Raw genomic sequence first — 14,592 nt, 5'->3', positions numbered from 1 at the left:
GGCGCCGGCACACGCCGCCGGATCCCCTGCGTGTTTGTGCTATTATGTTGGCATCTATTACATCATGTGTCTACTGCCGCATTATATGGAAGGCCTAGGATACAAGAGTCCTACTAGGGCACTACACCATACCCTTTCTACACACAATACTAACTCAGAGAGTCCAAGTGTAACATACGTTGTACAAAATATTCGGCACAACTCTAACATGCGGTGTGGACGACGTCGGAGTCCTGCTTAACTAGGCGTGGTGAGGCGAAGGGACGGGAAGCCGGCTTTAATGCGGCGCAAAACTGCCGGAGTAGCCTTCTCAGCCGCCGAGTCAGCGTTGAAGCGGCGCCGCCTGCTCGTCCGGTCGCGTCGCTCTAACCGGCATGAATGCTCGGCAACCGCTTCGCATGGAGAAGACTTTTCGCGCGGAGAGGGTTTTGGGTGGGATCGAGGTGGCGAACGCGTACGTGGCGGCGGTCTAGACGGTAAAGCCCCCCTGATTTGCGTTCGGTTTGCGGAAAAACTAATGTCCGAACCGGTCCGTGAACCGATGGCATCAGTTCAAACATTTGCGGGCGGTTTGAGGTCTGCGTTGGAGATGCCCTAACAATCTCATTTGCTGGCATCACCAAATGCTGATGATGTGACATCGTGCAGTAATAACAGCTAAAATGAAATCGTCTTCTCCCCGGATCGGGGGTTCGTCTCCTTGAGCGTTCGCCAATGAGAAGCCGCCCCTAATTATTTGACCCGCTCAACCCAATCAGCAGTTTGTTTAGGTGAAAGGTCCTTTTCGCTCAACCCTGAAAGCAAGGGACAGCAACTCGAGATGGCCTTCCGATCGCACGATCGGCTTACGTGATCTTGCTCCTCTCCCGTACGTCCTTGGATGGAGTCTCTCAGTACGTCAACTTCTGCATCCAGCTATCATTCATTTGTTAAGGCCAAGTGCCTGCTGTCGCAGGATCCAATAGAAACTTTGTCAGGTCGAGATCGACCACTTGTTTAAAGCGCAGGTGGGAAAAAATTATAGTACAGGCCATGGAAGCCTTGCCACCATCCAGAAACTAAAGTAGACGCGACTCTGGTTAAAGTTTGTGCTTGAAGAAACAGTCTCGTGCTGTTCTGAATTTTTCTATGCTCCGGAGCATCTGTCAGTTGCTGTCATACAGCTAACGATCGGTGTGCCCTAATTATATATTGTACTGACTTGCGCTGCACCATCACAGACTGCTTCAGTTCCTTGCCATTTGCCAGCATAAATAACTCGGGATCAGAAGCATCTGCACCACTGCCACAATGCCGCCACAACTGGCCACCTACATGAAAACGTGGCCAAGTCCCCGGTCCACGTGACGTGGACAGTATACCAAACCTGGAAAATGAAATGCTCCCATAACCAGAACTGCAGAAGAACGCGGTGCGACTCACTTGTATCCAGCCGTGTTTTCCATAAAATACTGGCGATTGCTGAAGAATGTAGTGCAGATTGTACGACTTCTAACTCATGGAGGAACACATCACACAGAAATGGTACTAGTAAAACTGATGCTTTATTCCCATTCATCTGACACCTATCTACAAATTAAAGCCCGGGGCTTAAATTTAACTCAGACACATTTTGTCTTCAAAAAAGAAAGAAAGAAAAAACTTGCGACACGTCTAAACATACATAGAGCCTGATAGACACTTGGCAGTTGGGCGGACAGCTCTGGTTACACTTGCAGACAGACAAATAAACCAACAAACGCATGAAGAAATATACGACCCTTTTTCACCATGTGGCGCGGGCGCGGGAACGGCGGCTTTGCTCGGCCCGATGGTCACGATCACATGACGATCTCGGGCTTGAGGATGCTGGACTTGATCTCCTTGTGCGGGAGCACCACGCCGCCGTTGCTGTACACCTCGTCGCAGACGTGCACGTCCTCGCCGAGGATGGTCATGTTCTCCACGCGCGCCCACTTGCCCACCGTCGAGTGCCACCCCACGATGCTGCCGGAGATGCACGCGTGCTTCTTCACGCGCGCGCCCCGCATCACGGTGCACCTCGACAGCCTCACCCCGGCCTCCACCACGCACCCGGGGCCGACGGCCACGTCCGGCCCGATCAGGCACCCCTCCCCGATCGTCGCCGTCTCGTGCACCAGCACGTTGCCCAGGACGTGCGCGCCCGCCGCCAGCCTCGCCGGCGCCCTCTTCCTCAGGGACTCCAGGTAGAGCCTGAGCCCCGTGATGTAGTCCCTCGGCTGCCCGATGTCCATCCAGAACCCCGGCAGCACCATGGCGTACAGGCCCTTGTCGGCGGCGATGCGCGGGAACACCTCCTTCTCGATGGACGTCGGCTTCAGCTCGATGCGGTCCAGCACGGACGGGCTCAGCAGGTAGATGCCGGCGTTGATCTTGTTGCCCACGAACACCTTGGGCTTCTCCACGAACCGCTCCACCTTCCCGGTCTCCTCCTCCGTCACCACCACGCCGTACTTGGAAGGCTCGTCCACCTTTTTGTATTATTAAAATCGAATTAGCGACATTTCTCAGCATACCAATCATATGGACACCCATCCTTCAAGGTTAATTCTACTCGTGACTAGGCCTTGGTCACCACGTACCTTGGTGACCATGATCGTGGCCTCGCCGCCATGGGACTTGTGGAACTCGATGAGCTCTGCGAACGGGTACTCGCTGATCACGTCGCTGTTGAGGACGAAGAAAGGCTCGCCGGACCCGTCGTCGAGCTTGTCGCGGGCAAGGGCCAGCGGTCCGGCGGTTCCCATTGGCTCTGTCTCCTGGGAGCAGGTGATCTTGATGCCAAGCTTGCTCTCGAAGTCCTTGAGAAAGTTGAGCATGACCTGCAATTTGTTTCACCAAAGCAAGACAGTGAGATCTGGGATTCTGACGAAACAACAGTTTTCCAAGGCGTGGCATGTCATGCTCAATTACCTCTGGCTGGTAATTGATGGCCAGGACAACTTCTGTGACTCCCACATCTTTCAGAGCCTCGATCTGGTGACAAAATCATTACAAAAAGAAGTTAATCACAACATACACTGAACAATTCCCAAATCTATCAGAGCCTCGATCTTGGTGACGAAGGCACTGCAGAAAAAAAATAAAAATCACAAGATACGCTGAACAATTGAAGTCCCGGCGATGCTCGAAACATATGTTAATTTGCTCAGGACAGGGAAATGGTCAATTATTGGTTTCCCCTTTTAAATTCATATATTTTGTTTCTATCAACACAATTATTTGAGACACAGATGGTGATGCATACAGGTCGAGGACTGTTGCTGTGAGGAATCTATTCACATGGACCACCTAGCAAATCATGGACTGATGAGGCCTTGCATGAACAAACTCCACAGGTTGTCACAACACAGGTAAATAATCAGGTGATTGAACTACATGATACTGTTCCTTTTGCTTGCACTGCAATTTCCCCAAAAGTTGCCTCTCCTCGTGCCTTGGTAGTAGTAAATATTATTTTGTCTGAATAACTAAAGCTTATTGAATAAGAAATAAATTATGGAGTATTTGTGCTGACCTGATGCAGGATCATGGGCTTGTTGGCGAAATCGACGAGCGGCTTGGGCACGCTGAGCGTCAGCGGCCGCAGGCGAGTGCCGAATCCTCCCACAAGAATGAGGGCCTTCATGGTCGCAGTCCTCCTAGCACAACCTCCACACCCTGTGAAACTGCAGCAAGCAACAGAATGAGATGATCTGATCCAGACTCTGTGGTCACGGAGGGTCGGAGTATACAGTTCAGACTTCAGACTTCAGAACAAGACACTAAAACTTCCTCTCTGCCCTGCCGATGCAGACGCCATGTGTCCCAAGACAGCGGCAATTCAAGGGGCAAGAACATAGTACATACGAAAGCCCAAAACGGCAGCATTGATTTGAAGGGGTTGAGATGGAAGGACAACCTGATCTAGTAACGCTGGGACAATCTGCTGCCTCGTTTGGGAGACGGGATTTCCCCCCCTCAGATTTAAGGAAGCAGGCGATGGTCCTTTATGTGGTAGTGGGTGAGGAGGAAGACGGCAAAAATGCAGGTGGAGGAAATAGATGAGATGCCAGCAGAGGTGGCATGGAGGGGCCGCTCCACTTTAAGCCTAATCCGTCCATCTATCTATCAACCTATGTGCTGCTGAAAAATGTAGTTCTCCGGACGCATGTATTGCTGTCGTGTTGCTTCCACCGGAAAACCAACCCAAGTATCGCTAGATCTCCAGCCAACAGCACGGCACAAAACACAAAAAGAGCCGAGCTTTATTCTGTTGATCCTCCTTGGCTCCTTCTCCGTGACGCCTCTATTTTTAGTCCCGGAGCCAAAATGATTTACAGGCTGGATCCATGATGTGGCGGAGACGGAGACGGAGACGAGACGAGCAAAGACGACGAACGTGGTGGTCTCGCAACCGTCGAGCCCGGGCACCTACCTAACCCCGCACGTAAGATAAGATGACAAACAGAGGGGGAGACGAGAAGCAGTGATGAACAGCGGGGGGCTTGCTCGTTGCAGATCTGGCCTCCTGCCGCGTCGAGGAACCAGACCGCCGCCTCTCTCGCCACCCATGACGCAATGACCAGAGGAGTAACTCTAATGGCGGAGGTGGATAGATACAACGAACAAAACATTCAAACGCGTAGCGGCCAAGAACAGAACAGAGCGGAAGCCACATCAAGGGACGGGATCGATCAGCGTGGCGCTGCGCTGCGCACGTACGTACCTCCACGCGAGGGCAGCCGGCAGAGCAGGAGACGGCGGCGCGCTCGAGTCCTCCTCCTCCGGGGCCTCGTCAACGGCGGGCGCCGGGGAGGAGAATTGAGGAGGATGGATGGAGGGACAGGTCAGAGGGGGGAACAGAAAACCGTCGGCTGGGTCGCGGGATCGCTGGTTGCCAAGGACGCGGCGTTTCCTTGGTTTTATACCGGTGGCTTCCTCGCTCGCTCCTCCCTCCCTCCGGCTGCTGCGTGTGGTTAACGATTTGACGCTGGCTTCCGCCCTAATGAGCCCCTGCAACCTTTTTCCCTCTTCTGTTTCATCTGCTTCCTGCGTTCGTTTCTTTTGGCAATGATGAATTGCTGTCCCGGGCTAATCCCACCCGCCGACGCGTGATCCAACAACGGGCCCGGCCGGCCGCCAGCTTATCCGCGGCGCGTGAATGGCCTGTGGGCGCCGGCATTATTACCTTCCTGTTTTACAGGGCAAAGTTTTCGTTTAGTAAAGTTATTTCCTCTGTTCCTTGTGCTAGGCGTTTCCAAAGGGCGCCTTAAAGAGCATCTGCAACCGGACGCCTCATATCCGCCTTATTATCCGGACAGAAAAACATTATTTAAAGTTTTTCAGTTATAGTAAAGTTATGGAAAGCGCTCATATTCAGCCGGCTCATCTCTTGCGCGCGTGGATCGCCTCGAAGACCATCTGATCAGACTTAATTCGATGGACTGCAGCAGCCCCAACCCAATGGTTAGGTTTCACGACACCATCCTTGTTGCAAATCCTTCAAGCATAACAGTTGCAAAGCGGCTAGGTGATGGATGCGATCGGATCCGTAGCAACTACTACCTCTTGCGTCTCGTCCTTACCCACCTCCCATAACCCTAGCCTACCTACCCCCACCTCGCGGCCCTCCCTCACACGCGCCCTGCTCCGGCTCGCATGGGTCACGCCGCCGTCAGCCATGGCGCGGCCCCGCACAGTCACCGGAGCTCCAAGACCTGCCAACCACCTGAGACTTTCGAGCCTTACAACACCGATGCTCCTTCCGCTGGCCAGCACATCAAGCGCGACACCCCGAACCGCTTACTCATGACCTATTGTGCTCCCTGCCCTGGGCAAAGCACGAGCCCCAGCTTGGAGGTCCAAGACTGTGACAAGGCTCTTGTTACAGAAAGTTGAATGCAACGAGGTACTTGTTGCAGAAATCTAAGTATAAAAAGGTTTGTAAAAGATTTGCAACAAGGTGCTTGTTGCAGAAGGTTAGATGCAACAAGGCTCTTGTTGCAGTGATCTTGTGGGAAAAAGATTGTTGGAAATATGCCCTAGAGGCAATAATAAATTGGTTATTATTATATTTCCTAGTTCATGATAATCGTTTATTATCCATGCTAGAATTGTATTGATAGGAAACTCAGATACATGTGTGGATACATAGACAACACCATGTCCCTAGTAAGCCTCTAGTTGACTAGCTCGTTGATCAATAGATGGTTACGGTTTCCTGACCATGGACATTGGATGTCGTTGATAATGGGATCACATCATTAGGAGAATGATGTGATGGACAAGACCCAATCCTAAGCCTAGCACAAGATCGTGTAGTTCGTCTGCTAAAGCTTTTCTAATGTCAAGTATCATTTCCTTAGACTATGAGATTGTGCAACTCCCAGATACCGTAGGAATGCTTTGGGTGTACCAAACGTCACAACGTAACTGGGTGGCTATAAAGGTGCACTACAGGTATCTCCGAAAGTGTCTGTTGGGTTGGCACGAATCGAGACTGTGATTTGTCACTCCGTGTAAACGGAGAGGTATCTCTGGGCCCACCCGGTAGGACATCATCATAATGTGCACAATGTGACCAAGGAGTTGATCACGGGATGATGTGTTACGGAACGAGTAAAGAGACTTGCCGGTAACGAGATTGAACAAGGTATCGGGATACCGACGATCGAATCTCAGGCAAGTAACATACCGATTGACAAAGGGAATTGTATACGGGATTGATTGAATCCCCGACATCGTGGTTCATCCGATGAGATCATCGTGGAACATGTGGGAGACAACATGGGTATCCAGATCCCGCTGTTGGTTATTGGCCGGAGAATGTCTCGGTCATGTCTGCATGGTTCCCGAATCCGTAGGGTCTACACACTTAAGGTTCGATGACGCTAGGGTTATAGGGAATAGATATACGTGGTTGCCGAATGTTGTTCGGAGTCTCGGATGAGATCCCGGACGTCACGTGGTGTTCCGGAATGGTCCGTAGGTAAAGATTTATATATGGGAAGTCCTGTTTTGGTCACCGGAAAAGTTTCGGGTGCTATCGGTAACGTACCGGGACCACCGGGAGGGTCCCGGGGGTCCACCAGGTGGGGCCACCGGCCCCAGAGGGCTGCGTGGGCCAAGTGTGGGAAGGGACCAGCCCCTAGGTGGGCTGGTGCGCCTCCACAAGGGGCCCAGGGCGCAGGAAGGGGGCGGGGGGGGGGAGGGGAAACCCTAGGCTAAGATGGGCCTAAGGCCCATCTAGTGGGGCGCCCCCCTCTCTCCCCCTTTGGCCGCCTCCCAAGTTCCATCTAGGGCTGGCCGCACCCCTTGGGGGGGAACCCTAGATGGGGGCGCAGCCCCTCCCCCTCCCCCTCCCCTCTATATAGTGGGGGTTTTGGGGCTGCCATATACATGAGACTTCCTCTCTCTTGGCGCAGCCCTACCCCTCTCCCTCCTCTCCCGCGGTGCTTGGCGAAGCCCTGCAGGATTGCCACGCTCCTCCATCACCACCACGCCGTCGTGCTGCTGCTGGACGGAGTCTTCCCCAACCTCTCCCTCTCTCCTTGCTGGATCAAGGCGTGGGAGACGTCACCGGGCTGCACGTGTGTTGAACGCGGAGGCACCGTTCTTCGGTGCTTAGATCGGAATCAACCGCGATCTGAATCGCTACGAGTACGACTCCTTCATCCGCGTTCTTGCAACGCTTCCGCATCGCGATCTACAATGGTACGTAGATGCACTCCCCTTCCCCTCGTTGATAGATTACTCCATAGATTGATCTTGGTGACGCGTAGAAAATTTTGAATTTCTGCTACGTTACCCAACAGTGGCATCATGAGCTAGGTCTATGCGTAGTTTCTATGCACGAGTAGAACACAAAGTAGTTGTGGGCGTCGATTTTGTCAATTTACTTGCCGTTACTAGTCTGATCTTGATTCGGCGGCATCGTGGGATGAAGCGGCCCGGACCGACCTTACACGTACACTTACGTGAGACAGGTTCCACCGACTGACATGCACTAGTTGCATAAGGTGGCTAGCGGGTGTCTGTCTCTCCCACTTTAGTCGGATCGGATTCGATGAAAAGGGTCCTTATGAAGGGTATATAGAAATTGGCATATCACGTTGTGGTTTTTGCGTAGGTAAGAAACGTTCTTGCTAGAAACCCATAGCAGCCACGTAAAACATGCAACAACAATTAGAGGACGTCTAACTTGTTTTTGCAGGGTATGCTATGTGATGTTATATGGCCAAAAGGATGTGATGAATGATATATGTGATGTATGAGATTGATCATGTTCTTGTAATAGGAATCACGATTTGCATGTCGATGAGTATGACAACCGGCAGGAGCCATAGGAGTTGTCATATTTATTGTATGACCTGCATGTCAATGAAAATGCCATGTAATTACTTTACTTTATTGCTAACCGTTAGCTATAGTAGTAGAAGTAATAGTTGGCGAGACAACTTCATGAAGACACGATGATGGAGATCATGATGATGGAGATCATGGTGTCATGCCGGTGACAAAGGTGATCATGCCGCGCCTCGAAGATGGAGATCAAAAGGCGCAAGATGATATTGGCCATATCATGTCACTTTATGATTTGCATGTGATGTTTGTCATGTTTACATCTCATTTGCTTAGAACGACGGTAGCATAAATAAGATGATCCCTCACTAAAATTTCAAGAGAGGTGTTCCCCCTAACTGTGCACCGTTGCGAAGGTTCGTTATTTCGAAGCACCACGTGATGATCGGGTGTGATAGATTCTAACGTTCGAATACAACGGGTGTTGATGAGCCTAGCATGTACAGACATGGCCTCGGAACACATGCGAAACACTTAGGTTGACTTGACGAGCCTAGCATGTACAGACATGGCCTCGGAACACAAGAGATCGAAAGGTCGAACATGAGTCGTATAGTAGATGCGATCAACATGGAGATGTTCACCGATGATGACTAGTCCGTCTCACGTGATGATCGGACACGGCCTAGTTTGACTCGGATCATGTATCACTTAGATGACTAGAGGGATGTCTATCTGAGTGGGAGTTCATTAAATAATCAGATGAACTTCATTATCATGAACATAGTCAAAAGGTCTTTGCAAATTATGTCATAGCTTACGCTTTAGTTCTACTGTTTAAGATATGTTCCTAGAGAAAATTTAGTTGAAAGTTGATAGTAGCAATTATGCGGACTGGGTCCGTAAACTGAGGATTGTCCTCATTGCTGCACAGAAGGCTTATGTCCTTAATGCACCGCTCGGTGTGCTAAACCTCAGCGTCGTCTGTAGATGTTGCGAAACATCTGACATACACGTTTTGATGACTGCATGATAGTCCAGTGCGTAATGCTAACGGTTTAGAATTGTGGCACCAAAGACGGTTTTGAAACGTCGCAGAACATATGAGATGTTCCGAAGACTGAAATTGGGATTTCAGACTAGTGCCCACGTCAAGAGGTATGAGACCTCTGACAAGTTTCTTAAGCCTGCAAACTAAGGGAGAAAAGCTCAATCGTTGAGCATGTGCTCAGATTGTCTGAGTACCACAGTCGCTTGAATCGAGTGGGAGTTAATCTTCCAGATGAGACAGTGATGGTTCTCCATAGTCACTGCCACCAAGCTATTAGAGCTTCGTGATGAACTATAACATATCAGGGATAGACATGATGATCCTTGAGCAACTCGCGATGTTTGACACCGCGAAAGTAGAAATCAAGAAGGAGCATCAATTGTTGATGGTTAGTAAAACCACTAGTTTCTAGAAGGGCAAGGGCAAAAGGGATACTTCATGAAACAGCAAATCATTTGCTGCTCTAGTGAAGAATCCCAAGGTTGAACCCAAACCCGAGACTAAGTGCTTCTGTAATGAGGGGAACGGTCAGTGAAGCAGAACTACCCTAGATACTTGGTAGATGAGAGGGCAGGCAAGGTCGACAGAAGTATATTGGATATACATTATATGAATGTGTACTTTACTAGTACTCCTAGTAGCACCAGGGTATTAGATACCGGTTCGGTTGCTAAGTGTTAGTAACTCGAAATAAAAGCTGCGGAATAAACGGAGACTAGCTAAAGGTGAGATGACGATATGTGTTGGAAGTGTTTCCAAGGTTGATGTGATCAAGCATCGCATGCTCCCTCTACCATTGAGATTGGTGTTAAACCTAAATAATTGTTATTTGGTGTTTGCGTTGAGCATAAACATGATTGGATTATGTTTATCGCAATACGGTTATTCATTTAAGGAGAATAATGGTTACTCTGTTTATTTGAATAATACCTTCAATGGTCTTGCACCTAAAATGAATCTCGATCGCAGTGATACACATGTTCGTGCCAAAAGATATAAAATAGTAATGATAGTACCACACACTTGTGGCACAGCCATTTGAGTCATATTGGTATAGAACGCATGAAGAAGCTCCATGTAGATGGATCTTTGGACTCACTCGTTTTTGAAAAGATTGAGACATGCGAACCATGTCTATTGGTATATATGCATGAAGAAACTCCATGCAGATGGATCATTTGGACTCACTTGATTTTGAATCACTTGAGACATGCAAATCATACCACATGGGCAAGATGACTGAAAGGCCTCGTTTTCAGTAAGATGGAACAAGAGAGCAACTTGTTGGAAGTAATACATTTTGATGTGTGCAGTCCAATGAGTGCTGAGGCATGCAGTGGATATCGTTATGTTCTTACTTCACAGATAATTTGAGTAGATGCTGAGTGTATTTACTTGATGAAACACAAGTCTGAATTATTAAAAGGTTCAAGTAATTTCAGAGTGAAGTTGAAGATCGTCGTGACAAGAGGATAAAATGTCTGTGATATGATCATAGAGATGAGTATCTGAGTTACGAGTTTGGCACACAATTAAGACATTGTGGAAAGTGTTACACAATTAATACCGCCTGGAACACCACAGTGTGATGGTGTGTCCGAACATCATAACTGCACCCTATTGGATATGGTGCATACCATGATGTCTCTTATCGAATTACCACTATCATTTATGGGTTAGGCATTAGAGACAACCGCATTCACTTTAAAAAGGGGCACCACGCAATTCTGTTGAGACGACACCGTTTAGATAAACCTAAGTTGTCGTTTCTTAAAAGTTTGGGGCTGCGATGCTTATGTGAAAAAGTTTCAGGCTGATAAGCTCGAACCCAAAGCGGATAAATGCATCTTCATAGAATACCCAAAAACAGTTGGGTATACCTCCTATTTCAGATCTGGAAGCAAAAGTAATTGCTTCTAGAAACGGGTCCTTTCTCGAGGAAATTTTTCTCTCGAAAGAATTGAGTGGGAGGATGGTGGAGACTTGATGAGGTTATTGAACCATAACTTCAACTAGTGTGTAGCAGGGCACAAGAAGTTGTTCCTGTGGCACTTACACCAATTGAAGTGGAAGCTTATGATAGTGATCATGAAACTTCAGATCAAGTCACTACCAAACCTCGTAGGACGACGAGGATGCGTGCTACTTCAGAGTAGTACGTGATCCTGTCTTGGAAGTCATGTTGCTAGACAACAATGAACCTGCGAGCTATGGAGAAGCGATGGTGGGCCCATATTCCGACAAATGGTTAGAAGCCATGAAATCCGAGATAGGATCCATGTATCAGAACAAAGCATGGACTTTGGTGAACTTGCCCGATGATCGGGAAGCCATTGAGATAAATGGATCTTTAAGAAGAAGACGGACGTGGACGGCAATGTTACCGTCTATGAAGCTCGACTTGTGGCAAAGAGTATTTTCACAAGTTCAAGGAGTTGACTACGATGAGATTTTCTCATCTGTAGCGATGCTTAAGTCCGTCGGAATCATGTTAGCATTAGCTGCATTTATGAAATCTGGCAGATGGATGTCAAAACAAGTTTCCTTACCAGTTTTCGTAAGGAAAGGTTGTATGTGATACAATCAGAAAGGTTTTGTCGATCCTAAGGATGCTAAAAGGTATGCTAGCTCCAGCGATCCTTCCATGGACTAGAGCAAGCATCTCGGAGTCATAATATACGCTTTGATGGAGTGATCAAAGTTTTTGGGTTTATACAAAGTTTGTTAGAAACTTGTATTTACAATAAAGTGAGTGGGAGCGCTACAACATTTCTGATAAGTATATGTGAATGACATATCGTTGATCCAAAATGATGTAAAATTTCTGGAAAGCATAAAGGGTTGTTTGAAAGGAGTTTTTCAAAGGAAGACCTGGATAAAGCTGCTTACATATTGGGCATCAAGATCTATAGAGATAGATCAAGACGCCTGATGATACTTTCAAAGAACGCACACCTTGACATGATTTTGAAAGAGTTCAAAATAGATCAACAAAGAAGGAGTTCTTGGCTGTGTTACAAGGTGTGAGTATTGAGTAAGACTCAAGACCTGACCACAGCAGAAGAGAGAGAAAGGACGAAGGTCGTCCCCTATGCTTTAGACGTAGGCTCTACAGTATGCTATGCTGTGTACCGCACATGAAGTGTGCCTTGCCATGAGTTGGTCAAGGGGTACAATAGTGATCCGGGAATGAATCACATGACAACGGTCGAACTTATCCTTAGTATCTAGTTGACTAAGGAATTTTCTCGATTATGGAGGTGAAAAGGAGTTCGTCGTAAAGGGTTACGTCGATGCGAACTTTGACACTAATCTGGATGACTCTGAGAAGTAAACCGGATTCGTATAGTAGAGCAGTTATTTGAAATGGCTCCAAGTAACGCGTGGTAGCATCCACAAGATGACATAGATATTCGTAAAGCACACACGGATTTGAAAGGTTCAGACCCGTTGACTAATAACCTCTCTCACAAGCATAACATGATCAAACCAGAACTCATTGAGTGTTAATCACATAGTGATGTGAACTAGATTGTTGACTCTAGTAAACTCTTTAGATGTTGGTCACATGGTGATGTGACCTGTGAGTGTTAATCACATGGTGATGTGAACTAGATTATTGACTCTAGTGCAAGTGGGAGACTGTTGGAAATATGCCCTAGAGGCAATAATAAATTGGTTATTATTATATTTCCTAGTTCATGATAATCATTTATTATCCATGCTAGAATTGTATTGATAGGAAACTCAGATACATGTGTGGATACATAGACAACACCATGTCCCTAGTAAGCCTCTAGTTGACTAGCTCGTTGATCAATAGATGGTTACGGTTTCCTGACCATGGACATTGGATGTCGTTGATAACGGGATCACATCATTAGGAGAATGATGTGATGGACAAGACCCAATCCTAAGCCTAGCACAAGATCGTGTAGTTCGTCCGCTAAAGCTTTTCTAATGTCAAGTATCATTTCCTTAGGCCATGAGATTGTGCAACTCCCGGATACCGTAGCAATGCTTTGGGTGTACCAAACGTCACAACGTAACTGGGTGGCTATAAAGGTGCACTACAGGTATCTCCGAAAGTGTCTGTTGGGTTGGCACGAATCGAGACTGGGATTTGTCACTCCGTGTAAACGGAGAGGTATCTCTAGGCCCACTCGGTATGACATCATCATAATGTGCACAATGTGACCAAGGAGTTGATCACGGGATGATGTGTTACGGAACGAGTAAAGAGACTTGCCGGTAACGAGATTGAACAAGGTATTGGGATACCGACGATCGAATCTCGGGCAAGTAACATACCGATTGACAAAGGGAATTGTATACGGGATTGATTGAATCCCCGACATCGTGGTTCATCCGATGAGATCATCGTGGAACATGTGGGAGCCAACATGGGTATCTAGATCCCGCTGTTGGTTATTGGCCGGAGAACGTCTCGGTCATGTCTGCATGGTTCCCGAACCCGTAGGGTCTACACACTTAAGGTTCGATGACGCTAGGGTTATAGGGAATAGATATACGTGGTTGCCGAATGTTGTTAGGAGTCCCGGATGAGATCCCGGACGTCACGAGGAGTTCCGGAATGGTCCGAAGGTAAATATTTATATATGGGAAGTCCTGTTTTGGTCACCGGAAAAGTTTCGGGTGCTATCGGTAACGTACCGGGACCACCGGGAGGGTCCCGGGGGTCCACCAGGTGGGGCCACCGGCCCTAGAGGGCTGCGTGGGCCAAGTGTGGGAAGGGACCAGCCCCTAGGTGGGCTGGTGCGCCTCCACAAGGGGCCCAGGGCGCAGGAGGGGGGGGGAAGGGGAAACCCTAGGCTAAGATGGGCCTAAGGCCCGTCTAGTGGGGCGCCCCCTCTCTCCCCCTTTGGCCGCCCCCCAAGTCCCATCTAGGGCTGGCCGCACCCCTTGGGGGGGAACCCTAGATGGGGGCGCAGCCCCTCCCCCTCCCCTATATATAGTGGGGGTTTTGGGGCTGCCATACACATGAGACTTCCTCTCTCTTGGCGCAGCCCTACCCCTCTCCCTCCTCCTCTCCCGCGGTGCTTGGCGAAGCCCTGCAGGATTGCCACGCTCCTCCATCACCACCACGCCGTCGTGCTGCTGCTGGACGGAGTCTTCCCCAACCTCTCCCTCTCTCCTTGCTGGATCAAGGCATGGGAGACGTCACCGGGCTGCACGTGTGTTGAACGCGGAGGCACCGTTCTTCGGTGCTTAGATCG

At 48.9% G+C, this 14,592-nt stretch overlaps 1 protein-coding gene across 2 annotated transcripts; it reads right to left on the bottom strand.

Annotated features, from left to right (window-relative positions):
- Positions 1 to 1,525: 1,525 nt before the first annotated feature.
- On the bottom strand, positions 1,526 to 5,121 carry LOC109769703 (probable mannose-1-phosphate guanylyltransferase 1). Of its 2 annotated transcripts, none has more exons than XM_020328429.4 (5): positions 4,730 to 5,121; positions 3,539 to 3,689; positions 2,935 to 2,997; positions 2,604 to 2,843; positions 1,526 to 2,492 (listed from the first exon to the last, which is right to left on the bottom strand). In XM_020328429.4, the coding sequence occupies exons 2-5, from the start codon at positions 3,647 to 3,649 to the stop codon at positions 1,821 to 1,823; spliced, it is 1,086 nt and encodes a 361-aa protein (XP_020184018.1). In that variant the 5' UTR covers positions 3,650 to 3,689; positions 4,730 to 5,121; the 3' UTR covers positions 1,526 to 1,820. The 2 variants fall into 2 exon arrangements, with proteins under 2 accessions (XP_020184018.1, XP_020184019.1); XM_020328430.4 differs by lacking the exon at positions 4,730 to 5,121 and adding an exon at positions 3,923 to 4,422.
- Between the last annotated feature and the right edge of the window lie 9,471 nt (positions 5,122 to 14,592).

Source organism: Aegilops tauschii, chromosome 4 (assembly GCF_002575655.3).
Source record: "Aegilops tauschii subsp. strangulata cultivar AL8/78 chromosome 4, Aet v6.0, whole genome shotgun sequence".
Lineage (NCBI taxonomy): Eukaryota > Viridiplantae > Streptophyta > Magnoliopsida > Poales > Poaceae > Aegilops > Aegilops tauschii.
This window is presented reverse-complemented; position numbering and strand designations above follow the sequence as displayed.

What these genes read in the sequence shown, in the direction of transcription:
- LOC109769703 (XM_020328429.4), bottom strand. Translation starts at nt 3,649, where the DNA reads ATGAAGGCCCTCATTCTTGTGGGAGGATTCGGCACTCGCCTGCGGCCG. An exon ending in AGCCCATGATCCTGCATCAG is followed by an intron (nt 2,998 to 3,538) that starts GTCAGCACAAAT and finishes TTTTGTCACCAG; the next exon opens with ATCGAGGCTCTGAAAGATGT. An exon ending in CCATCAATTACCAGCCAGAG is followed by an intron (nt 2,844 to 2,934) that starts GTAATTGAGCAT and finishes AACAAATTGCAG; the next exon opens with GTCATGCTCAACTTTCTCAA.